General features: G+C 41.4%; 1 protein-coding gene across 1 annotated transcript; it reads right to left on the bottom strand.

The window, feature by feature from the left end:
• Positions 1 to 3,874: 3,874 nt before the first annotated feature.
• Positions 3,875 to 25,891, bottom strand: LOC112263128 (zinc finger protein 462). The gene is made up of 11 exons (XM_024439128.2): positions 25,764 to 25,891; positions 14,922 to 14,990; positions 8,748 to 14,719; positions 8,325 to 8,605; positions 8,009 to 8,127; positions 7,315 to 7,467; positions 6,819 to 7,059; positions 6,400 to 6,536; positions 5,990 to 6,216; positions 4,455 to 5,415; positions 3,875 to 4,320 (listed from the first exon to the last, which is right to left on the bottom strand). Exons 2-11 carry the CDS (start codon positions 14,929 to 14,931, stop codon positions 4,169 to 4,171), a joined length of 8,253 nt encoding a protein of 2,750 aa, XP_024294896.1. The 5' UTR covers positions 14,932 to 14,990; positions 25,764 to 25,891; the 3' UTR covers positions 3,875 to 4,168.
• Between the last annotated feature and the right edge of the window lie 89 nt (positions 25,892 to 25,980).

The raw sequence follows: 25,980 nt of genomic DNA, 5'->3' as shown, positions 1-25,980 counted from the left end.
GCTCTTTATACTTTTTGTCTAACTGATGAGCAGGTCTCTTGCCTGATGCCGTGTTTGACTTTGAATGTACGTTTTTGAGGCATATCGGCCAGCCCATCTTGGTAAGGGTGGCGGTCATTGCACACTGATCAGACAAAGGCCCATTATACACAGTGTACAAAACATCAGGAACACCTTCCTATTATTGAGTTGGAACCATTTTCAGAACAGCCTCAATTCGTCGAAGCATGGACTCTACAAGGTGTCGAAAGCGTCGTTCCACAGTGATGCTGGCCCATGTTGACTCCAATCCATCCCACAGTTGTGTCAAGTTGGCTGGATCTCCTTTGGGCCGTGGACCATTCTTGATGCACCCGGGAAACAATTGAGCGTGAAAAACTCAACACGGTTGCAGTTCTTGAACCGGTGTGCCTGGCAACTACTACCATACCCCGTTCAAAGGCACTCAAATCTTTTGTCTTGCCCATTTACCCGCTGGATGGCACACACACAATCCATGTCTCAATTGTCTCAAGGCTGAAAAATCCTTCTTTAACCAGTCTCCTCTCCTTTCTCGACACTGATTGAAGTGGACATCAATAAGGGATTGTAGGTTTCACCTGGTCAGTCCATGTCATGGATAATGCTTTTCTAAACTCAGTGTAGATTATTATAACAGAATAATTTCACAAAAATCTTTTAAACAAATCTTTATAGGCCCATGGGCCGGAGGCCATGTCATGTTTTTCTAATATTTTTGCGTGTGTCAATTTTAACCAGCCCATCCAACTAAAAAATGCTCCAGCTCCTCTGGTATTTGCCAGAATTGCCAGATGGCAAATCCGCCCAAGTCCATGTAATGTAACCACTCAAATCGTGGTCTTTAGTCTACAGTAGTAGCCAGCTGATGAAACTGGTTAGGCTAAAGATTGATTTTGAAAAATGTGATTACAATGTATAAAACATAATTGCGAGAATGCATTACAAATCAAGGAATAACAAAAGTTGATAACATACTTTTCTTGTTCTGTTTTATTTCAGAAAACAAACATGTTACATTTCCCCAATCCCCCCTCACCTACCATGCATCAAACACATCAAGGTAAGACACCCATGCATACCCCACAAGTCAACAGACTATGGGAGGCTACATTGGGGGAACTACATACATTGGGGAGACTTGGGGAAACTACATACATAGATTGGGGAAACTACATACATAGAGCCATGACAACATGGAACTCTATTCCACATCAGGTAACTGATGCAAGCAGTATAATCAGATTTAAAAAAGACACATTATGGAACAGCAGGGACTGTGAAGCAACACAAATATAGGCAGACACATGCATACACACACATGATCAAATACGCACACATACACATTTTGTGTAGATATGTGGTAGTAGAGTATGGAACTGAGGGCACACACTTAGTTGTGAATTCTGTAACAAATGTATTGTAATGTTTTTAAAATATTATAACTGCCTTAATTTTTCCAGAACCCAGGAAGAGTAGCTGCTACCTTGGCAGCAGCTAATGGGGATCCATATTAATACAAAAAATACAATACAGAGTTTTCAATACATTTGACAAATACATGTCCTGGGAAAAAAGCAGTCTGCAGCATGGAGTCAGTGGTCCAGTCGTCCCTCATAGAGCCCTTCTTCACTAGCCCCATCAGCTGCACTGTGACCAGGAAGGTATACATTTTACTGACGGTAGTGTTCACCAGTTTTGAGAGCCTCCCTTTTACGCCAAGGGCAGTCTTCTTTTTTCAGTTCATGAGCATACTTGCAAACAAATATGCATATTTAGTAGGCTAAAGGCATTCTGGATGTGGATACATTTGAAGAGAGCCTTGGGTTTTTCTCTAATATGATAATGAGCATACCTGTTGGTTTCCTGCACCACACTCTCCACCAACTCCTCATCATGGAACATTTTAAAACCCTTCTGAGGGGGTAGGCAGGGTGCTTGTACACCAGACAGGGCATCATTGAAGTCTGTCTCCAATGGTGTGAAGTGACAGGATTTGAAATATGCTGAAAAGTGGCAATGGGCGCAGCAATTCTTGACTGTTTATTTGCGATTTATAGTGAAAGGAATTCTATGATTAGGGAGTTTTCGCTTGTCAAACATACATTTGCTTATTAGTGTTTTTATAGTGAATGGCATTTTTGGAACCAACATAAACAGAAATGGCTGCCATCACAAAGAACTTAAACAATATTATATTTCTCCCTTGTGCTCACCAGAGATGCGGTAAATTGTAAACAAGTCTAGCTGTTAGGTCGCTAAATTGTTTTGTTGTCAGCGCAACCTGTTATTTACACTGGTTTATGGAATGAGTTTGGCTGTGGATGTGTTCCGTGTGATGCTTGGATGAGGAAGTTTGCATTTATCTTTTACAATGAAAGGTATAAGGAATAAAGTTGTGAATGCCTTTTATTTTCCGACTGTACAAAACATTGTTTCGATGCTTTCAAAACAATGCTATTTAGACTTGTTTGTTGCGTCATATGTAGTTCTGTTGATACTGTTCTAATCACATATTTGCGATGGTATGCTGCAGTGACCACTCAACAATGATCACTAATATGTAATTGTATGCATCAAAAGGCTATTAAGTAATCTTCTGTCTTATGTAACCATACCAAACGTAACATATCATATTCATTTATGTGTCCTGGATTGTATTTTACTATGTTATGTCTAGTCTGAGACCAGGCTGATTGAATACAAACTGGCTACTTGTATGAGAAAAACACTGAGTGTTTTATTTATTAAATAAAGGTTGAGTGTGATGTCAATGCAGATTTACAGCTGTTGCCCCTCTCCTCAATATTCCCCCATCCATTGTACATACAGTTAGGCTAACAAGTAATGTTATTTCTCTGAAAAGGGTAGGAGTAAAAATAATTGACTCATTTTCAAAACCTCACCTTGCAAGGATAACACCACTGAGCCTTTTTCTAAAATGTTTTTTTTTGAGTTGGGAGTGATACCATTCTTCCTTTCAGAATCCTTCCAGAACCTTGATATCCTTTGTCTGTGCTTATGGACTGCCCTATTCAATTCAAACCATAGGTTTCAATGGTCAAGTCCGGACACAGATGGCCATTGCAAAATGTGGATTTCGATGTGTGCTTGCAGTGGTCGTCTTGCTGGACGATCCACGTGGCCAAGTTTCAGCCTCCTAGCAGAGGCAACCAGGTTATTGGCAGAGGCAATCCTGGTACTGGTTAAAGTTCATGATGCTGTTGACCTTAACATGGGCCTCAGGATCAGCCCAATAACATCAAAGATCCACCTCCATATTTTACAGTAGGTATAGGGTTGTTTTCGGCTCATACACAAAACCCACCACTGGGGTTCGTGGCCAAAGAACTCGATTTTCATGTCATCCAACAAATGTAAACGGAGTTTGCTAAACAGCATTGTCATTTAGACTGGAACCGGTGGTTTGGTCCGATGAGAATACAAGAGCAGAAAATAACCCCATACCTACTGTAAAATATGGTGGTATATCATTGCTGTTATGGGGCGGGCTATTTTGCTTCCACTGGTCAATTTTGACCCCTACCTTTGAGAGAGAAAAAATATTGACTTGTTTCTGAGCAATTGTACTGTATTAACATATACATTTCCCTTTTTCTTAGCATACAATATTGCTCAGTATTTAAATTATTTATTTTATAATCATTTTTGATAATCCTTAACAAGGGTGTCAATCATTTCAGTCCCCATTGTATTTACAAAAAAACCACCACCTCTTTCTCTAGATGAGACTAGGATTTTTTTCATTGCTTCGTCCTCAGGAACAGTTCAGGAACAGCTAATATCCTTAAAACAAGGAAGTGTTTTCACAAATGAAATATCTATAAAACAATAGTTCTAGGATAGTCATTTATTACAAAAATGTTAAAAGACAACAGGATGAAAATATTAAGAAAGCACCAAAACTAATTTGTTGGAAATGTGAACCGCTGTCATTCTGGGATAAGACTTTTTGTCCTTTACAACAATAGCTGCAGTGTCTCCTCAGTCAAGACTAGTTACACGTGGAAACAATATGCAACCGTTTCAATTGAAATTCACATAATCTCCTTGCTGTTAAAAAAAGCATTTCTAAGCAGCAACACCCTCAAAGTCAGTACATCCTTATCAATTGCACCGACACACTGAGTTACAAGCCATGGCGCATCACATGTCGTTCCAGGTCAGTGCTGTTCATGAGAGTTCGGCCACAGAGCTTGCAAGAAAGCGCATTTTCATTTCTGGTCGATGGAATTATCCTCAGGATAGCGGAGGCATCTATACTCAAGGCAGTGGAGGCATCTATATTCAGGGTAGTGGAGGCATAGAATAGGAATGATAATAGAATGAGTAGCAGAGTTAAACACCTGACAGGGAACCAGAAACAGTTTGATCAATTGGATGTCAATAGTTTCATCATGTCAAAATGTACATACCTTTTGGTACAGATGTGTTGCCATTTTCATGATCTTGCTTATCGTCACTCATGGGGTTTTCCTCAGACTTTTCGTCCTCTACAGACCCTTGCTCCTGTTTCGTATTGCACTCAGGTTTCAGACTGTCATTCTTCACCACCACCTCCTCATGTTCCGGTTTCTCACTAGGATTCCTGTGTGTTTCCTCTTTGCCCTCTTCATTTTCAAGCACTGGCATTTCATGATAGTGGCAGGCTTCATTTTTAAGCACTGGCATCTCATGATATTGGTCATTTTGTTCTCCTATGTCCATCTCTCCAGGTTCTCGGTTCTCTTCCTCAAAGTCCATAAATTGTTCCTCTACCATCTCCTTATCCTCATGCTCGAGCTCCCCATGGCATTCTTCATATTGTTCCTCCTTGTTCTCCTCATAACTAAAATCATGGCTCTCGTGGAATTCACTGCTTTGGGCACTGTTCGCTGACACCTCATTATCTCCACCTTTGTTCACCTGATCTTGTTGCCCATGGTTCTCTTCACAGTCCATGGATTTTTCTTCTACATACCCTTTGGTCTCATATTTTTGGGGGGCAATGTTCTCCCCATTTTTCTCCAACCCTTTTTCCTCAACGGTATCCCCTTCTTTGAGCCCTTGAGTTTCTTTAAGTCTTCTGTTAGTTTCTTCCTGGTCTTTCTCTTCTTCTTTTCCTAGCTTCTCTATGTTCTCTCCCTCCTCCAGCACCTGCTGCTTCTCACTATGTTTGTGGTTGGTTTTTTCCTTCTCTTTGTTTCTTAGCTTGTCAGCGTTCTCCCCCTCTTCCTCCAGCCCTTGTTTCTCACCATGTTGATTTCTTTCTTCTTTGTCTTCTTCATTTTCTAATTCCTGGTCACATTTCTTTTCCTTTTCTCGGTTGACTCTGTCCAGTCTGGTCTCCAGTTCCTCCAGATGGACCTGTCCCACCAGCTCATGGTTCCTCACGACCTACAAGAAAGAACAACACAAGTCAGAAGACATTTACATCAGATATAGAAGGTCAAACGACTCAAAAGAGAAGAGTTGACTATAGAACAAACTTTCAGAATTAGCATGAATAAAACAATGTGTAAGAATACTACTAGTTGTGACCTTTGGCTATTGGCTATTTGTCAACATAACCACTGTCCATGTGTAGAGACACAGGCTCATCCAGAAACATCCCTGATCACAAAGGTACTGTGCAGCTCTGATGGGAGTACAGGTGTAAGCAGTACAACAGAAATCCCCTCTAGTCTTTCAGAGGAAAAGTTGCGCAGCGGTCTAAGGCACTGCATCTTAGTGCAAGAGGTGTCACTACAGCCGTTGGTTCGAGTCCAGGCTGTATCACATCCGGCCGTGATTGGGAGTCCCATAGGGCGGCGCACAATTAGCCCAGCATCGTACGGGTTTGGCCATCATTGTAAATAAGAATTTGTTCTTAACTGACCTGCCTAGTTAAACAAAAAAAAAACAAGTGGATACACAATCATATTGCTTACACCTATGCAGTCCTTTCAGATCCTAAGGGTAGAACACTAACCTGATGCTTATTGCATAGGTGTGCCTCCAACTCGCTCAGCTGTGTGAAGTCAAAGTAGCACAGTCTGCATTTGTACGGCTTGATATCATCGTGCTTAATGAGCATGTGCAGATGCAGCTTCTCGTCACTGGAACTAGTGAAGGTGCACTTGTGGCAGCGGAACACGAGGCCCTGGAGATATCGCGATAGCCTTGAACGACGCACCTCTATCGGGGCCACCGGCTCCTCTGTTGTAACATGTGATAAAAACCAGGATCAGCAGCATAGAGTCGGGTAAGACATTGATAAGTATCCGACAGAATAAACGGTAGACAGACAGATTAAGTGTCTAGTGAGTGTCATGGATGTATAAAGCATAATTGGGTATAGTCATAATATAATTTATTGTATTAATACCAAAAAATACCTACCACGATGGAGGACGATGTGGTCGATCATGCAGTTTTTGTTTTTGGTGTGGTAAAGACAGAGAGGGCAGCGTAGGTCCTTAGGAGCTTCTGTTGCGCTACTGGCATGTGCCGTCTCTATGTGTATATCCAAATTCTTCCTAATGTAAGCATTCAGAGAAAAACGTGTTACACTCATTTGGCAATACAGCATATTGAGGCTTAATAGTTCGAAACAATTATGACCACGAAGTGATCATTTAAAGAGGGAGTTAATTTAGCAACCCTTGTCGTCAAAGGTGCTAATTGTTCAATCACTTCAATTAGTTTCTATATTCTTAGATATCCATAGCAGGAATGTGTATACTAAAGCCCCAACTATGACCCAGCAAAGTCAAGCATTGGCATTTGAGCAGATTCTACCACTGAAAATAATATATTACCTGAAGCCCGTGAAAAAGGAGCAGTCCTTGCACCTCACCAGCCTTTTCCCATTGTGCCGATTTATGTAGTGCCGGCGCATACTCTTGATGTGTGTTGAGGTGTAGATACAAAACTCACAGATGAATAACGCATCTTGAGTGGTCGCGGTGGCCTGTTGGCCTGGATGTCTGGAGGCCTGAGCCACCTGCCTGTAGTGGTTGAGCTGCCGCTGGACATCTGGGGGCTCCAAGTACACTGGTTCTGTAATGGAAAGTACACTGGATATTAGAACCACATTACATTCAGTCACTCAGCAGATGCCTTCTGATTTAAAGAAAATGTAGGGAAGGTATTGACAAAATACTTGAGGGGTCAATACGCAAGACGTTATGCATTTTTCAAAAATATTGATTGTCTGTATGCTGCACAACACATTTGATAATTTATAGAAAAGGTTCTTAATCATGAAGTTTAATCATTCAAATTCAAATAATGAATGTAAAGGGGAGCACTTGCTTTCAGTGAGGTCTGTTTCCTCAGAATCGTCAGACATGTGATTGCCTTCCTGAGGTTCTGGCAGGTTAGGGACCTCTTCATTGGCCTCCAGGGTGTGTTCCCTGTCCTGGCTACCGGTCACGGGGGAAGGAAGGTTCTTGGATGGGTACTCAGCTACTCCAGCAAGACAGATTTAAAAAAGGAAACGGGTTTTAAAATGTTTTCCACAGCTTTTGCCATTTCAATTGACATTTTATACAGTATCAAAATCTGCAAAATTAACAGATAAATATTTTTTTTAATCTTTAAAATGTGGTGACATGACAAATCAAATCAAATTTTGGTCACATACACATATTTAGCAGATGTTATTGCGGGTGTAGTGAAATGCTTGTGTTCCTAGCTCCAACAGTGCAGTAGTATCTAACAATACACAAATCTAAAAGTAAAATAATGGAATTAAGAAATACATAAATATTAGGACAAGCAATGTCGGAGCGGCATTGACTAAATACAGTAGAATAGAATACAGTATATACATATGAGATGAGTAAAGCAGTATGTAAACAGTATTAATGTGACTAGTGTTCCATTATTAAAGTGGCCAGTGATTCTATGTCTATGTATATAGGGCAGCAGTCTCTAAGGTGCAGGGATGAGTAGCCGGGTGGTAGCCGGCTAGTGACAGTGTGCTATATTAGTAAGGCTGCCTCACCACCATGTACTTTGAGCAGGTGGTTCTTCAAAAGGCTCAAGATGGTAGTTCTGTACCGACAGAGCCCACAATGGAAGGGTTTGATGGTCCCGGGGCGATGTCTAATATGGCGGTCAAACCTGAGGAGACATTTGCAGACAAGCAGTCATTTCACAAATTGATTTATTCAGATGTTTAAGCAAATCTTTATGGTTATATAGAAGCAAGAAATAATGTTGTATTGTGGTACTTAAAGAAGGTAACATTACAAGATAGAATCAATCACATACTATAAATACTCTCCTCTGATGTAAATATACAATATATTTCCTCTTACATCTGCTTCTGTTGATGTGGTATGTTGTCCAGCCGTTTGAGCGCTGCCGTAGCTGCATGGCTCCGCTCATGTGAGCGTAAACCTTTCAAAGACATGAAAGTTCGCCCGCAGTGCTTGCACTCCTCTCCTGCTGACCCCCCCTCTGGTTCTGTTGTCGACGGGACAGGGGAAGGGGACCCCATTGGACCCATCCCTGTTGCAACAGATTCCACCTTTGTCACAATCCAATGACTGTCCGATTCCGCTGCCGTCAGAACATCGGGCAGTTCTTGTCTTTCATGCTGAAAGACAAATAAATGATTACGGTTGAGAATCACATATGGGAAAACACAGATGTATTTTTCCAATGTTGTACAGTACTACCATCTGTCAAACAATCACAAGCCCGTAGGTTTGCAGTTTACTGCATTATGTGCCACTTACCTTAACAGACTTGGTCTTTATTGGTGGCTCACTAAGGTGTTGTTTCCTCTTCTGTCCATTTTCCAGCGTCTGAAACTCCTCATTATGATGGTCGAGATGGGAGCCGAGGTCCACACTGCCCTGGATTTGGAGGTTACAGTATCCACATCTGTAGAACTCTGTGCCAATCTCTGAAGTCTTTGAAAGTATAGTGAAGTCCCGTTTGAAATCTTCGTTGTGGAAATTGGTGTAGTGGATACTTAGCAGGAGATTTGAATTGAAGAATAATTTCACACATTTCTTGCATTCAACTGGACGCAATGCGCTGCCTTTCTCACATTCTGGATCAAATAACTTGCAGACAGGTTTCTGCTGCCTGTGGCGATTTCTGGGCTTTGGGGGAGAGTGCAGTGTGTTAATCGGTCGGTGTTCGCTAGATTTGTGCATGCTGTTAGAGACTCCTGGATGGCAAATCACATAATGGGAGACCATGCCTTTTTCACTAAGACATTGGAAAAAACAGAGAGAACAGTTTCTCTTCTCACCAGGTGATTTGGTTTCCGGACTCAAAGAAGCCTTATGGTGTGGTGAGGTTGGAGGAATGCGGTGAGGTCTGAATGCTGGAACAAAGTGGTTGTTGAAAGCGGCATTGTCATGTTGCCTCCTATAGTGGGCTGCAAGGTACTTACAAATCAAAGTCGTATACGAGCACAGTGCACACTTGTAGGAAAACTCTTTGTCCTCAATTGGAGCCACTGTACTGTGGTTAATGCGAAGATGGCGGGCAAGACCCTTTTTAGTGGTGCAAAAGTACTTGCAAAGGTGGCATTTGACTATGATGGATTTCCTATTTTTTAAAATGGCAGCTTGGGCAATTGAGGTCTGGGAGCCTCTATATTTGGAGAGAAGATGTTTTTTAATGGCAGCGGATTTTTTCAAGGCCGGTTTGAACATATTGGGGGCAGATCGTTTGTGATCCATCTCATAGTGAGCTTTCAACTTCTTGAATTTTGCATGGATGACTGGACACATATTGCACTGGAAGCCTGCCAATCCTATCCTCTTACCCGATCGGACTTTCACACATTCATCTGGGTCACTGAAGTGTACAATTTCTTGTTCAAGTCTCTCAGTTCTGGCTTTGGTGGCTGGATGCCTCATCTGGCAGTGAGTTAGAACACCATGAGGGCGAGAGTTCACATACGGACAGATTGAACACTTGAATACCAGAGTCCCATCACCTGTACTAGATTTAGGTTCCTTTTCACAAGTTGATGGATCATATTCCGGATGTTTCTTTCCACAATGAGTTAACATACCATGGAGGGTGTTGAAGTCTCCGGAACAGACAGGGCACCTCCATCGCTGGCTTGGATTTGAGGTTTCATGAACATCAGACTGTTCATGGACCTTCATATCATATTCTGGATGTTTCTTTCCACAATGAGTAAACATACCATGGAGGGTGTTGAACTCTCCGGAACAGACAGGGCACATGTGTGTCTCGCTTGACCTCGAGGTTTCATGAACAGCTTGCTCTTCATGGACCCCTGACTCTTCATGGACCCCTGGCTCTTGGGTCTGCCTACTACTAATGACATCTAACACAGATCCATCTTCCTTGACAGACCATGGATGAACTACACGGTAGTGGCTGCCGATACCTCCCATTGAAGTAGCCTTAAAGGAACATGCTCGGCATGGATAGACTGTTGTGTCACCTTCTCCGGACTGAAAAGATGGGGAGGTCTTCGGAACTTCCCCAAACCTGAGGGTAACATTTTCATGTTTAACATTGCGCTCTGTGTTAGGCTTAATTGTTTTAGATAGAGAAGTCTTAGGGCCAACATGTAACCTCAGGATGATGGACTCAAGTCCAGTATTTTTATCTGGATGACGTTGCCGGTAGTGCCGGAGGAGTCCCTTCGCTTCAGTGTGTGAACAAACACACCACTCGCAATGATAACCTGCTTGTAAATGGCCATCTTGGTAAGCCCAACTCATAATCGTTGTGATTGGGGCTTTCTCTTGGTGGTTATTCCTCAGATGCCTTTTCAAAAGATATATATGGGGAGTTATATAAGAGCATTTGCGGCATTTTAAGGACCTGAGTGGTGCAGCTTTCTGCGTGCGAGATTGTGAAGCTTTCATGGGGGACTTTTTAGGTTGTTGGGTTATTAATTTCTTGGGGGGGGTGCAAACAATGGTAGTATACCGGACAACTTGATCCGCAGTAGCCGGCAGATCACTATGTCTTAATTTCTGATGATTCAAAACACCCCTAACTGTGGCATTGTCATAGTCACAATGCTGGCAGTAAAACAACTTCCCCTCTTCTCCTTGGGATGGGTTAAGTGTGTCTTCTTGTACTGGCTGCGATTTGCCCATAACCGTAGCAGTATATTCAAGTATTTGCTTAGCAGTTAGTTTCATATCAAGGTGTCTTTTCCTTTGATGATTCAAAACCCCTATCACTGTTAGATTGCTATAGTTGCAAAGCTGACAGAAAAACATGTCTGCAACCTCGTCCTTCAAAAGAGGACGAGACAAGATGTGAGGAGAGTTGGGTGAGTGGACTGCTTTTGACTGAGATTGTTTGGTTTGCCCTTGAACCACAACAGTATGCCTTAAGATCTGCGCAGCGTTTGTTTCGAGATCACCATGCATTTTATTTTGATGATTCAAAATCCCCCTTACTGTAGAATTGCTATAGTCACAATACTGGCAGAAGAACTTCTCTAATTCTTCTTGGAAAATCTCAGATGTTAAGAATGATGAGTGAGGTGATTTGCCAGATTGGGCCAAAATCATAGCAGCAGTATATTCAAGGATTTGTTTATGAGTTGCCTTAAGATCAGGGTGTCTTTTCCTTTGATGATCCATAACCCCACTCATGGTTGGATTGTTATAGTTGCAAAGCTGACAGAATAACACAGCCTCTTCCGTCACAAGAGGAAGAGGTAAGATGTGAGAAGAGTTCATTGAGTTGACTCTTTTAGACTCTTCTGATGTTTTCATTTGCCCTCGAACCTCAGTAGTATGCCTGAAGATGTCATCAGGAGTTGTTTTGAGTTGACCGTGTCTTCTCTTCTGATGATTAAAAATCCCACTCATTGAGGGATCTCCATAGTTGCAAAACTGACAGAAAAACAAGTTACCTGCCTCATTCCCAACATCAGATCTGAGGAGAGAGGAGTTAGGGGCCCCAAATCCATCAGACTGAGATGTAGATTTTTGACTAAGAAGCTCAGATGTGTATTGAAGAATCTGATTAGTGGATATCTGAAGACGGCGATGTCTTAATTTCTGATGATTCAAAACCCCTGCAACACTTGGGTTGCCATAGTTGCAGTACTGGCAAAAAAACAAGTCAGCTACCTCATTCTCAACAGTGGATTTTAAAGAGGAATTAGATGAGTCAAATCCAGTAAACTGAGGCTTTTCACATTGACCATGAACCTCAGCAGTATGTTTGACGACATTATCAGCAGTCACCTTGAGATGACTATGAGACGACATCTGATGATTCAAAACCCCTCTCACATTGGGGCTGCTACGAATCATAGCAGTATGTTTGATTATACTTTCAGCAGTTGACTTACGAGTACTGTGTCTTAACTTCTGATGATTCATAATGCCTCTCACTGTGGGGTTGCAATAGTCACAAAACTGGCAGAAATATGGACTCTCAACATCTGCCTGTGAAACACTGGATATGGGAGGGGATGTGTTTGGAGACTTAACTTCTGGAAGTTTGAATGGCTTTAAAACGTCTTCCTGTGCAACATCATTTTGGAGGGGAGTGCTAGGTGAGACTATTACGATGCCCTGTGATTTTTTACATTGACTACGAACCTCAGCAGTATAGAGGTGTATCTGCTCAACAGAAGCCTTGAGATCACGGTGTCTTGACCTTTGGTGATTCAACACCCCCCTCACTGTGAAGTTGTCATAGTTGCAATGCTGGCAGAAAAACATGTTCTCTGCATCTTCCTGTGCAACATCTGGTCTGGAGAGGGAAATGTTGGGGGACTTAACTTCTAGGAGTTTAAATGGCTCCAAAACCATATTTTCAGGAGACACCTGTGTTTCGTCCTCAGGTTTCCTGGAAGTGGCAAGAGAAGCTTGTTTTATGCTGTCAATTGTCAATCCTGCCTTCGGGTGGCTTTTTTGGTAGTGGACAAGCATGACAACCACTGACTTATTGCTGAATACACAATGTTTGCAGTGGTACAGTTCCACATCCACTCCCATGGAAGCAGAACATGCTGATGAGGGTGTATGGGTGATATTAACAGTTTCTTTATGTGAGGTCGGAGACCTCTCAGGAGAGACAACCTCTGCATTCTTTAGGCTGGAGGTTTGCCCTAAATGTTGTGATGTAGAGGGTTCATGTTCCGTGGGCTTGGTAGTAAAACTGCAGTACATTAAGGGATTGCTCATTTTCAGTTTTGGATGCTTGTTTTTGTAATGGGGTTTCAAGTACTTGCCATTGGAAATGGTGAATGGGCAGGCAAAGCACTTATACACCAAATCAAGCTGATCTGATCGCATCATGAACACATTTGGGGCTTCTGGGTGATGATCCCTATAGTGCTGCTTAAGGTCATCTGGGGTGGCAAAATCAACCGGACACTCCAAGCAACGGAAGGTGGCAGTCCAATCATCTGGATTCATGATGTACTGAAAGTCATACCTGATGTAAGGGTGCATTCTCTGGTAATGGGTGCTCACACTGCGAGATGACTTGTGACTGTAGTCACAGTGTTTGCAATGATAAAGATTTTTTGGGTTGTCCCTGCTTTCCCCATTTGCCAACTGATCTTCTATTTCATTTCCTGAGGCATCTAGTTCAGTTCTCCAGGCATTTCCCTCCTCTTCATCCTCGCTAACCTCAAAGGTGAAAGCAGTGCCCCCTGATAGCTTACTTTGGATGACTGTACTTTCGGGGCTTGTTTTGATATTTTTCTTAGCAGGACTTAAAGGAGTGTCATCATGCGTTCTCTTCTTGGTGGTTTTAGCTAATGGCTCTGTCAGTGACATTCCATTATACGTTTCAGGTTTGAGATTCCGCTGTTCTGTCACCGTTTTGTCCAGCAGACTTGACCCCATGCTGTAAAAAAGGTAACTGTGCTTACTTCGCTGGTGAGTGTGAAGATCTTCCAACCAAGTGGCAGAGAAGTTGCAGAGCGAGCAGCAGTGAGAGCCCATCTGTTCACTTTCTGAATGAAATCTCTCGTCAGTTACTTTAGAAACACCTTTACCATTGTCTTGGTCATAGCTATGGAAAGGCACATCTGACATGACAGTCACATCACGCGCACCTGATGGCCTTGGGAGGGTGGACATCTTCATTTGCAAGGAATTTAAAGATGACTCATGCGCTGAACTTCCAGGTACGACTCTGAATTTAGAACAATTTCCTGAGGATCCCACTTGAGTTCGGAGGTTCTTCAACAATAAGCTAGAGCTAGGAATGTTTATGGTTTTCAAGGTAGACTTGGAATTCACTCTCCCCACGTCCCCTTTTTTGCGTTTGAGTGCCGACACATTTTTGTGATTCTTCTTACCTGGCAGTGACACTTTGGCATTGAGAATCTTGCCCCTCAAATACCGTTTCTGTGTTTTCAAGGTCCCGCCCTTACCAGGACCCCTTACCGGCACCTTGTGATATGTTTTTTCATGTTTGATAATAACTGTCCAACTGGAAGACGTAAACACACAATGCCGGCAAGAGAAAAACTTTTTTGAACTGTTGTAGCGAGTGCTACTGTGAGGTGGCGTGGAACTCTCTGAGGGAGTAGAACTCCCTTCATTTTGTGAAGGATCCACATCAACGCCATGCACCTTCTTCATGTGTTCAAGGAGGAAATACTTTGATTTGAAGAGGAGGACACAATGGTTACACTGGAATGACTGACTTGGAGACACAGATTGTTGAGAGCCTGGTTGCCCTTGGGTCATTTGGTCAGACTTGTTGAGGCGCCCGGAATCTGTGGGAGTATAAAATATCTTAATAATGAATGAAAATAATATACAACTACAGAATAAAAATGTGTATCATCAGATATTAATGACTAAATGTGCCATGCACCTAAGCATTTCCAGACCGACTAAGCAGTTAAAAACATCAGGTGATAAAGTTCACCATTCTCCTGTTCACAACTTGTATTATGGTATAAGAACAAGTCATACCTTCCTCCATCTCCCCTGGCTCTGTGAGATTCTTGATCCCAGAAATTCACTGACAAACAGGAGAGAAACCTGTTGGGCAGCATAATAATTTAATGACAGTAACCAGGTTCCCATCCCAAAATGTTTAAGTTAATTACGCGAGAAATGGTGGTGAAAACGCCTTTATGCGCAAATGTTATACGACTCGGGAAAGCATGCAGTTTATTAGGATACAGATGAAATACATTTAGATGAAAGTGCACTATGATGAGCTTGATGCTCCTTTCCAATTAATAGTGAGGGTCTTATTCTGGTGACATGATAAAATGCTTGGCTGCTGTTTGACAAATAAAAATAATCTCACTCTCATCTATAATAATCTCATGTACAGGATAAAATGTAAAAAATTCCACTCATCAAGCTACACAGAAGACCCAATCATGACAAAGCAAAAAAACAGGTTATTTAAAATGTTTTCAAATTTACTTTAAAAAATGTTCTTCACATTTGCATGAGTATTCAGGCCCTTTACTCAAATCAAACTTTATTTGCCACATGCGCCAAATACAACAAATGTAGACTTTATTGTGAAATGCTTACTTACAAGCCCTTAACCAACAGTGCAGATTAAGAAGAAAAAAATACTTACCAAGTAGGCTAAAATAAAGAGTAACACAATAAGAATAACAATAACGAGGCTATATACTGGGGGCACCGGTACCGAGCCTGTGTGCAGGGGTAGTTGAGTCTTAAAATGGTATCCGTGAGTTCACCTGACTCTGGGTAAATAAAACAAACACCAGAATCTAGCAGTTTTATCCCTTTAAAGCTTACTTTGTGGACTGCACCACCAGTCAGTGATAGTAGCAGGGATAAAAATAGCCATTTGACAAGACCATCATTGTCAACCCCCCAGAGTAACTACAAATATAAATGTATAATCCATGTTTTTTTATTTTCTTAAAAGCACATGGATGCAAGTGAAACGGTAAGCAAAAACATGGAATTTGGTCATATGTGAAAACGTGCCTTTTGGATTTTGTGTAAGGTCACCTGCATTACGCAATGTCGGCACTCCACTTGTTAGAACAAGGAAGTAAACCTTGAAGGTTTTAGAATCTCCCTCTGGTGGACAAGTTGACCTGTTTAACAAATGTGATTGGATGGTTGCTTAACATAATGGATCATTTTGCCAGGTTTACCTGAGAAAAGCTATCAGCTAGCCATTTTAGACAAAAGGTCTAAACAATGGGTCTGTACAAAAGTTTGTGAGTATGGAATCTGCAGTAAGGGAAACAGCACCACTGTCTGTATCCCCACCTATTGTTTCGTTGATGAAGCAGAGGTAAGGAGTGTTGCGCAAGGTGGTCATTTTGTTTTTGCAGTACACATTATGCTGTTCTATCACGCATACAAAGATGACCAAAGGACAAAAAAAACTGTTCATTATTTGCAGTAATGTCTTTGTAATATCGCAAACAGACGTAGCAGTTTCAGCATTAAGGGTTCCAGCTTTAAAGTTGGTAAACAAGTCTAAATACGCTATAAAAGTCCTGCCTACTTCCTGGATCATGTCCCTTGCTGTGCAGCGATATGCTTATGTTAATATATGCTAATGTTAATATATGTTAATATATATGTTAATATATGCGATATGCTTATGTTAGCTAGTAGCGCCTAACAATGCAGTAAAACGTCAAAGTACAACAAAAAAACAAGGCCAGGAAGAATCCAATCAACAACCCAAATAGCAAAGTAACAGTAATCCAAATGCAAACTATACGTATGTAAACGGGAAGAATTTCCACAAGATATACAAAGAATGATATGAACAGCAGTAGATACAAGTGAGCCATGTCAAGAATCCAGTATTTTAAATAAGTGTGTATAAACAGTTTAACTAAAATATAAAGTACAAGTACAAATATTATACTGAAACAAAATATAAAGCATGTAAACATGTAAAGTGTTGGTCCCATGTTTCATAAGCGGAATTAAAATATCCCAGGAATTTTCCATACGCAGAAAGCGTATTTCTCTGAAATTTTGTGCACAAATTGGTTTACATCCCTGTTAGGGAGCATTTCTCCTTTGCCAAGATAGTCTATCCACCTGACCGGTGTGGCATATCAAGAAGCTGATTAAGCAGCATGATCATTACACAGGTGCACCTTGTGCTGGGGGCAATAACAGGCAGCTCCAACAACTACTGAGGGTAGTGCGTATGGCCCAGTACATCACTGGGGCCAAGCTTCCTGCCATCCCAACCTGACAGTCAGAGACTCCAGTCACCCAAATCATAGACTGTTCTCTCTGCTACCGCACGGCAAGCGGTACCAGAGCACCAAGTCTAGGTCAAAAAGGCTCCTTAACAGCATCTACCCCCATGCCATAAGCCTGCTGAACAATTAATTGTGTTTATGTAATAAAGCCCTTTTGTGGAGAAAAACAAATTCTGATTGGCTGGGCCTGGCTCCCCAGTGGGTGGGTATGATTTTATGCAAGAGACATCTAAGCCTCCCCTAACACGGATGATGCTGGGCCAATTGTGCGCCGCCCCATAGGGCTCTTGGTCATGGCCGGCGGTGCCACAGCCTGGGACCGAACAAGAGACATAGTGGCGCCTCAGCACTGCGGTGCAGTGCCTTAGACCACTGTGCCACTCGGAAGGCTTAGATGTCTCAAGTTGAGGGAGAGTGCAATTGGCATTCAGGAATGTTCGCCAGAGCTGTTGCCAGAAAATGACATTTTAATTTCTCTACCATAACCTGCCTCCAACATTGTTTTAGAGAATTTGGCAGTACGTCCAGTCGGCCTGACAACCGCAGACCACGTGTATGGAGTCGTGTGGACGAGCGGTTTGCTGATGTCAACGTTGTGAACAGAGTGCCCCATGGTGGTAGTGGGGTTATGGTATGGGCAGGCATAAGCTACGGACAACGAACACAATTGCATTTTATCGATGGCAATTTGAATGCAAAGAGATACCTTGACAAGATCCTAAGGTATCTGTGACCAACAGATGCATATCTGTATTCTCAGTCATGTGAAATCCATAATTAGTGAATTACTTTCAATTGACTGATTACCTTATATGAACTGTACTCAGTAAAATCTTAAACTGTTGCGTTTATATTTTGGTTTAGTATATTTGTCCTACAGTACTTCACACATATTATACACACCTCAACCTAACGTAGCAGGCGTAAAAGAAACACCTGAAACTAGATCCCTTACACACTGGTCTTGACGAGAAGGGGGGGGGGTTCTCTTCTGCACTGTTCAACCAATCCAGTAAACTGTCTCAGCCTCCAGTATTTATGCTGCAGTAGTTTATGTGTCAGGGGGCTAGGGTCAGTTTGTTATATCTGGAGTACTTCTCCTGTCCTATTCGGTGTCCTGTGTGAATCTAAGTGGGCGTTCTCTAATTCTCTCCTTCTCTCTTTCTTTCTCTCTCTCGGAGGACCTAAGCCCTAGGACCATGCCCCAGGACTACATAACATGATGACTCCTTGCTGTCCCCAGTCCACCTGGCCGTGCTGCTGCTCCAGTTTCAACTGTTCTGCCTTATTATTATTCGACCATGCTGGTCATTTATGAACATTTGAACATCTTGGCCATGTTCTGTTATAATCTCCACCCGGCACAGCCAGAAGAGGACTGGCCACCCCGCATAGCCTGGTTCCTCTCTAGGTTTCTTCCTAGGGAGTTTTTCCTAGCCACCGTGCTTCTACACCTGCATTGCTTGCTGTTTGCGGTTTTAGGCTGGGTTTCTGTACAGCACTGAGATATCAGCTGATGTACGAAGGGCTATATAAATAAATTGGATTTTTGTTAAGATGGAGTGTCACCTTGTTAACATCCAAAAGCAGAAAGTTGTGTCACAGGCTCTCTTTCCATGTCCCCTGAAAACCGGAACACCCGGATGCTGGGGACTCGGCGAGGCTTTACGCACCCTGAGACACCCTCGGAGAGTGGGTGAATGAGATTTAAACATGAACACACATTGAAAACCTATTTAGCTTCAGCTATTCAAGCACAACAGAGGCATGGCAGTGACTAATGACAAAATAAACAAGGGAAACTTATAGGCAGGTGTAATTGTATATGTTGGACATTTTGGATTCAGAATGGGCATAAGCGCTGTAACCTTCAAATGGCAGCCATATTGGATTTGAGGCTAAATCCGTGGTGAACCCAAAGAGAATCTGTGGTGGCCCCGGACATAATTACAAGAGTAGGGCCTAAAGATGCAACAGTCTGCGTGTGTAAAATAAAGTGGTTAATGTGAACCTAACAGCTAAAAAATGTAAAGAAAGCAATCCAATGTTACTTGTTGCCTAGACTTTACTGCAAATGACACTCTTGAGAAAAAACATTACACTAATATTGCAGTTAGCCATGGCAGCCTTTACAATAGAACGCTTGTGACCACACACATCTAAATATTGCACTTAAAGTAAACATCTTAAAATAGAATGAAACAAACAGGCATTCTATTTTTGCTCTATTATAGTGGCCACTATAGTAGATATTGATCAAGTGCACAAGGCTACATGTGTGCAAAAATAACATTCACTGAGTAAAACATTTTATAATCCTCCCTCACAAGTGTTTCTGTCAAATTCAACAACAAAATCAATATATTTGGGCTACACTGCACATTATTACATTATACACTTTCTGCCCGTGGACATCTGTTCTACAATGTGCCAGCAGAGCACGATACTGTTTGTTGGCATAATTGATCTCTTTCAGGCAGAGTACACCTGACATACCCCTTTTTATCCAGTGAGAAAGAGGGAACGTGTGTTGTGTTCCTTTCACCTCTATAGTGGCATCCAGCTTAAGCCAGGCCCAGCTCCAGCTCCACTTGTTAAACAAGCAACACGTCATTTTCACTTAATTCTCTCATTCTGAAAATGAACCACATACTGTAAAGGGAAAACATTAGTTAACAGATAGTGGTTTGCTAGTTAACATTTCAGATTGCCAGGGTCCAGTAAGCAACCAAAGCGTTATAACTCGAGGAACGGCAAGGAGTCGTATACCAGTTAACACTATCGCGAATTGGTTAGGTTACTAATGTTAGCTCATCTGATGTTGTAGTGTTAGCTGTCGGCCTTTAATAGCTAGCTAATTTTCAAAAACTCAATAATTTGATCAGACAAGTTGGCTAATGTTGCTCAACATTTCTCTGGCTAGCTAAAGGAGAATTTGATCCAGCTAGTAAGATTCTTAACAATGCTAACCATACTTGTTCCTCCACACTTTCTCCCTCACCTCAAACTTTACAAATGGCCAGTTGTTTTTCAGTTACAGCTCATGAAGTTCGTTCAGGGGACGCGCTGCTGTAAGTTAACTGGCAGAGCGCATGCTGATGCTGTAAGCAAGTTGGTTGTCTCGCAGTCGCGTGCTGCATTCTGTTGTAATGTGAAGGATTGGAGCCTTGATACAGCCAGTATTGCTCCAACAGGGTGCTGTTGTGTAGATCCCTCTCATCGGATCTACACAAATCACGTAGTTCACCTATTTTGGATTCAAAACAGCAAATTTCGCCAAAAGGTGACTAGTTTGCATGCCTGTCAGACGTCCGTTGACGCGCGCAAGACGTTTGGATGTTATGATTGAATAACATGTAGGGGTACATTTATTTCGCTATGCTCGTGCACGCAACGCGGACAGTGTGTTGTGCATGTAACAGTATGTATTTTTTGTCAGGGAGGCTCATACAGCACGGAATAAGAGCACATTTGACTTGGAAAGTTGTCTATTAATCAGCTACCAAAAAGTAAAGCTTACATTCATAAATATTCATAGTTTAATATGTCTTCCTATTGTATCTGTGTTTACAGGTATGCATTAAAACATCCAAATGCTGTTTGTTTATGTATGTAGGGCAGACAACCGACTACTTTTATTCCACATTTTTGCTACAGTATATCAGAGCTTCCACTATTGGGTTACATGAGCTTATGCAGCCCATCCCCTTTCCAGCCAGGCATTATTCTGCATGTTAAGTTTAAAACCTCTTGTGGCTAGGGGACAGAATTTTCACTTTTGGAAAAATAGCGCGCCCAATTTCAACTTCCTGCTACTCATGCCAAGAATATAAGATATGCATATTATTCATAGATTTGGATAGAAAACACTCTGAAGTTTCTAAAACTGTTTGAATCATGTCTGTGAGTATAACAGAACTTATGTAGCAGGCAAAACCCTGAGGACTAACTGTTCAGATTTCCCCCCCTCTGTTCCCTGAATTGTCTTTGCCAAGGAATATTTCATTAGGAACTTGTTTTCAGTTCCTACCGCTTCCACGGGATGTCATCAGTCTTTGGAATTTGGTTGAGGTTATTCCTTTGTGCAATGAAGAAGTAGGCCAACTAGGAACTGAGGACACTTTTGTGAGTTGCGCAAGATGTGAAAAGCAGCACTGGTTTGTTTTCTTTCCTATATTGAATATAGATTGCCCAGTCTACAATTTGATCGATTATTAACGTTGAAAAATACCTAAAGTCGTATTACAAAAGTAGTTTGAAATATTTTGGCAAAGTTTATAGGCAACTTTTGAATTTTCTTGTAGTGATGTTGCATTTTTTGTAAGCTGTTTTCTTCTGGATCAAACGCGCTTTACAAATGGACATTTTGGATATATATGGACAGAATTAATCGAACAAAAGGACCAATTGTGATGTTTATGGGACATATTGGAGTGCCAACAAAAGAAGCTCGTCAAAGGTAATGAATGTTTTATATTTTATTTCAGCGTTTTGTGTAGCGCCTGCAGGGTTGAAATATGCTAGCTCCTTTGTTCACTGCTGGTGCAGATGGTGCAGGCTATCAGATATTAGCTTCTTGTGCTTTCGCCAAAAAGCATTTTAAAAATCTGACATGTTGGCTGGATTCACAACGAGTGTAGCTTTAATTGAGTATCTTACATGTTTGATTTAATGAAAGTTTGAATTTTATTTGAATCTGGTGCTCTGCATTTTCCCTGATAATTGGCCAGTTGAGACATTTGCGTCCCGCCTATCCCTAAGAGGTTTTTAATGGGTGTGCCACAATATCTTTAAATGTAACCATGTTTGCAGTAAACTATTTTTACCCAACCATCCATTTCATAAATCGGAGACATTAGGGATGTGAAAAAACATATTTTGCTTGTCCATTCCCAGCGCGCCTCTACAGGGTGCTGTTGGAGAGATGCATTGCTGAGGCACTCCACCAATGTTCAATCAAATAAATCATGTATCAGATATAGGATATGGTAAAAAGAGTGTGTGGCCCTTTTCTGTAGCCTACAGGCTGGAGATAAAATGGATGACAATGTAATGAGATGGACACTAGTGATGCACCGATATGACATTTTTGGCTGATAACGATATCTGAAATTTTCCTTGCCAGAAAAACCGATAACCGATGTTTAAAATGTTAGCGGCCTTTTAAACATTCTAGTACAGTTAAACAGTTAACACACACGCAGCGGTCTAAGAGGTGTCACTATAGTCCCTGGTTCGAATCCAAGCTGTATCACATCCAGCCGTGATTGGGAGTCCCATAGGGCGGCGCACAATTGGCCCAGTGTTGTTCGGATTTGGCCGGGGTAGGCCATCATTGTAAATAAGAATTTGTTCTTAACTAACTTGCCTAGTTAAATAAAGGTTACACACACAAACACCACACTGACCAAAAAGTTATTTTGTTGGCATTTACGTATGTCCCCATTACCAGTAAAACAATCAAAACCTGTTTCTTTCACTTACTTGCTATGTTGTTTCGTTGTTCATTTGTTCAGACGTTCCATTCTCAACCAGGATTTCTATGGAACGCTGTTTGGGTCTTTGCATGTCAAAAAATATACCAAATAACACTATTTGACGTGTCAAATAAGCTTGTTGACAAAACAGGACCTGAATATGACTGCACGTAAAATAATACTTAAATGTGTTAAAAGTAGTTATTATACTAGCACTCGTATTTCATATGTCACAGCGATTCATCGATACGTATGCTATGATGCTGGTAAAGTTGTCTCGCGCACCTACAGTGCTGGTCATAAAAAAATCTAGCTATCTCATGGATGCAAACAATGTTCTCCCCAAAAACATAGCAAAACAATCTGTTTCAGTAGCTATAGTTAGCTAGCTAACTATATAGCTAGGTGTCATCATCTAAAATAACCCTAATTTATAAGACAGTTTTAATTATATTAATGGTGGTCGGAACCATCTATGTGAAAGCTAGCCACAATAAGGATGAGTTACAATAGTGGACTTTGCGGTTTGCCTTCAAAATAAAAGCATGTCATTGACAGTGATGCAAATGCATACAAATAGTAGAACTATGCCTTAATTTAATAGATCACGCTAAATGAGGTTGGAATGTTATATAGAATCAACAAAAGACTATTTGTTAATTTGACAAATCTGTTAATCACACTGGATGTATTATACTTTAGAATTGCATTGGGGGCATACTTATTTCACTGTACAGCCTTACATATGGATTGTGGAACAATTACATGGTGTTTCAGTCTACTCAGTGACACCCAGAAAACATTAGCATTGTAGCTCTTATTGCGGGACTCAAACAACTGAATTGAGACACATTTATTGTCAACCTGTGTATTGAACAGTATTCCAGAGATAAACAATACTGCGTGGATGTTAACTCTGAGCAGGATGTTCTGAAAAAATATATTGGGTATTGAGTAGACTGTTACCGCATTTCATTAATGCCCAATCCTTAGGTAAAGCTTTACAGTGCAATATGAATGTCAATACACCCAATAGGCTGACTGGGGAGGTGATTTCACACAGTCACAGTCCAGCAATAAGAGCTACAATGCTAATATTTGTGTAAACTCTTCAGTTGTGTTCTGTGGGTGTCACTGAGTAGACTGGTACCCCATTTCATTGCTTCACTGTCCAACCTTGTTTAACATTATCTAGTCTAAATATGGCATGATTCCACCAATTGTAACCTTCTGCATCACTTTCAAATAGGTACTTTTATTTTGAAGTCAACCGCAAATTCCACTATTGTGCCTAATAGTCAGATAGAGCTTCACAGTAGCTCCACAGTGCTACTGATAGTAGTGGTGGCGCCTGCCTTGCAAGTGCAAATACAGAACACACAACATTCTATAATAGAGCTGTGTTATTTGACGTGTCAAATAGTGTTATTTGACATATATTTTTTGACACGCAAAGATCCAAACGGCGGTCCATAGTATGCCATGAAGCTAATAGCAGTGGTGCTATTACTGTGTAACTCCGGTTGGGCAACATCTGAACAGTAGTGCTCTTGGCAACGTTAGTGTGTATCGGTGCTCAACCAGTCGCAAAAGCCAACATCACCCACGGCAGAGAACGGTTGATTGTCAAGGGCAATGAATTCCATTATCTTGGCGTTAATGGATTTCGCCTTTGAGTTGTCTCGCTGAAATGTTGTTACTATTTCAAATGACTGCTCGACTTGTTGACTGCTTGATCCACACAGCAGACATTGTGGGCTAGGTAAGGAATGCTGTGTTGCAGGTGAACCGCAAAATTGTACATGGTGTCACTTACCTACTTTGTATAGGTATGCACGTCAGCTTTGACATTGGTTTATCAAATCAGCGTTAAACGAGACATCGGGCCGATACCGATGTTGGCATTTTTAGCTAATATCGTCTGATTCCGATATGTTCACCGATATATTGTGCATCCCTAATAGACACTTTTTAAACCATGCAGGTTTCTCTGACCAAACAGCCTAACCTAAAATGGTGCCCAATCCAACAAAAACAAATGTGTTGTCATGTAACAAACTATCCTAAAAAATGTATCCTAAAAGCAGGCCAGGTCAAAGTAAAATGGACAATATGGAATGGACAATCACAACTGCTTTCCGGGAGTTTCGCCCCATTGTCATAATCAGTGGTTTAAAGTTTGTCAATTTTTGACAAGTTGTCATAGGAAAAAAAATTATAATTCTGCACTTCCTGCTGTGTAAACATGTTGTAACTAGAGTCAAGATAATTCCTGATAAAGATGGGTAGTTGATATTCAGAGCTTAAATAGCCAAACTGATTAGTCACAGGAATCTGGACTAATAAAGCCAATGCAACAGCCTGTTTTACAAATGGTGGGCCTACCACATGGATGGGCATTCATACAATTCTATTGTGGGCTGATATGGTAGGCTACACCCCAGTAAGCAAGGGCCGACGTATTTTTTTGGTACAGTCCGGTCACCTTGATTTCCACATCCACAGACATTCGTTTTTGGTCCGGTCCAAATCTGAACCAATCATAGACATCTATGTTTGGTTCAGATTTTTTAGCGGCCTGGACCAGCCTTGATTTGACCCAAACATAGACGTCTATAAATTACGCCCTTTCAATTTATAGTCAACCCAAAAATGAGCCTGATAACATTAGGAAAATACGTATTTTTCAACGTCCTGGAAAATATGTACACTGGCCTTAACAGTCCTCACGATAGTGTATCCGTTAAGTAAATAGCGACCATTAGCGGCTGGCTGGAAAACAACATACTGCAAACTCCCGATAACTCACTGCAGAGATTGACCAAAAATCACTTGCTGCATTTGTTATTAGAATCAAACTTGTGAACAAAATTAAGACGATCCGACTAACGTTTTGGCCACTCAATTAAATTGACAACATTTACGTCCCAGCCCTAACGTTAGGTCTTGTCGAAGAAGAATTAACAAGGGGCGTGGAATCTGAACCCCTCTCTATTTGATCCACCATAGAAATCTGAAATTGTTTAGAATGCAAATAGTTAACGTTACAAAACGTGGCATAATTTACCAAAACGTTAACGAAATATATTGAATAGCCTACTTACACGTTCATACAGAGAAAAGGGGCGCCTCAGACAATATTTTGAGTCCTCAATGTGCTAGCTAGCTTCGTAGATGTTCGTCGCCATGTTTTTCCCGCTCCTACAACAACATGTATCTTCTTACGTCTGCGGACCAAGCTACACTGGTGACCAGTAGCTAGAGCTAGAGACTACAAAGAACTCTGCAGTCAAGCAAGAAACGGGGTGGCGGTGCAATGCA

The sequence above is a fragment of the Oncorhynchus tshawytscha genome, linkage group LG12 (genome assembly GCF_018296145.1).
Source record: "Oncorhynchus tshawytscha isolate Ot180627B linkage group LG12, Otsh_v2.0, whole genome shotgun sequence".
In the NCBI taxonomy this organism is placed as follows: Eukaryota; Metazoa; Chordata; class Actinopteri; order Salmoniformes; family Salmonidae; genus Oncorhynchus; species Oncorhynchus tshawytscha.
This window is presented reverse-complemented; position numbering and strand designations above follow the sequence as displayed.

What these genes read in the sequence shown, in the direction of transcription:
- LOC112263128 (XM_024439128.2), bottom strand. An exon ending in CCACATCAACAGAAGCAGAT is followed by an intron (nt 8,128 to 8,324) that starts GTAAGAGGAAAT and finishes ATGTCTCCTCAG; the next exon opens with GTTTGACCGCCATATTAGAC. An exon ending in ACCTATGCAATAAGCATCAG is followed by an intron (nt 5,416 to 5,989) that starts GTTAGTGTTCTA and finishes TCTTTCTTGTAG; the next exon opens with GTCGTGAGGAACCATGAGCT.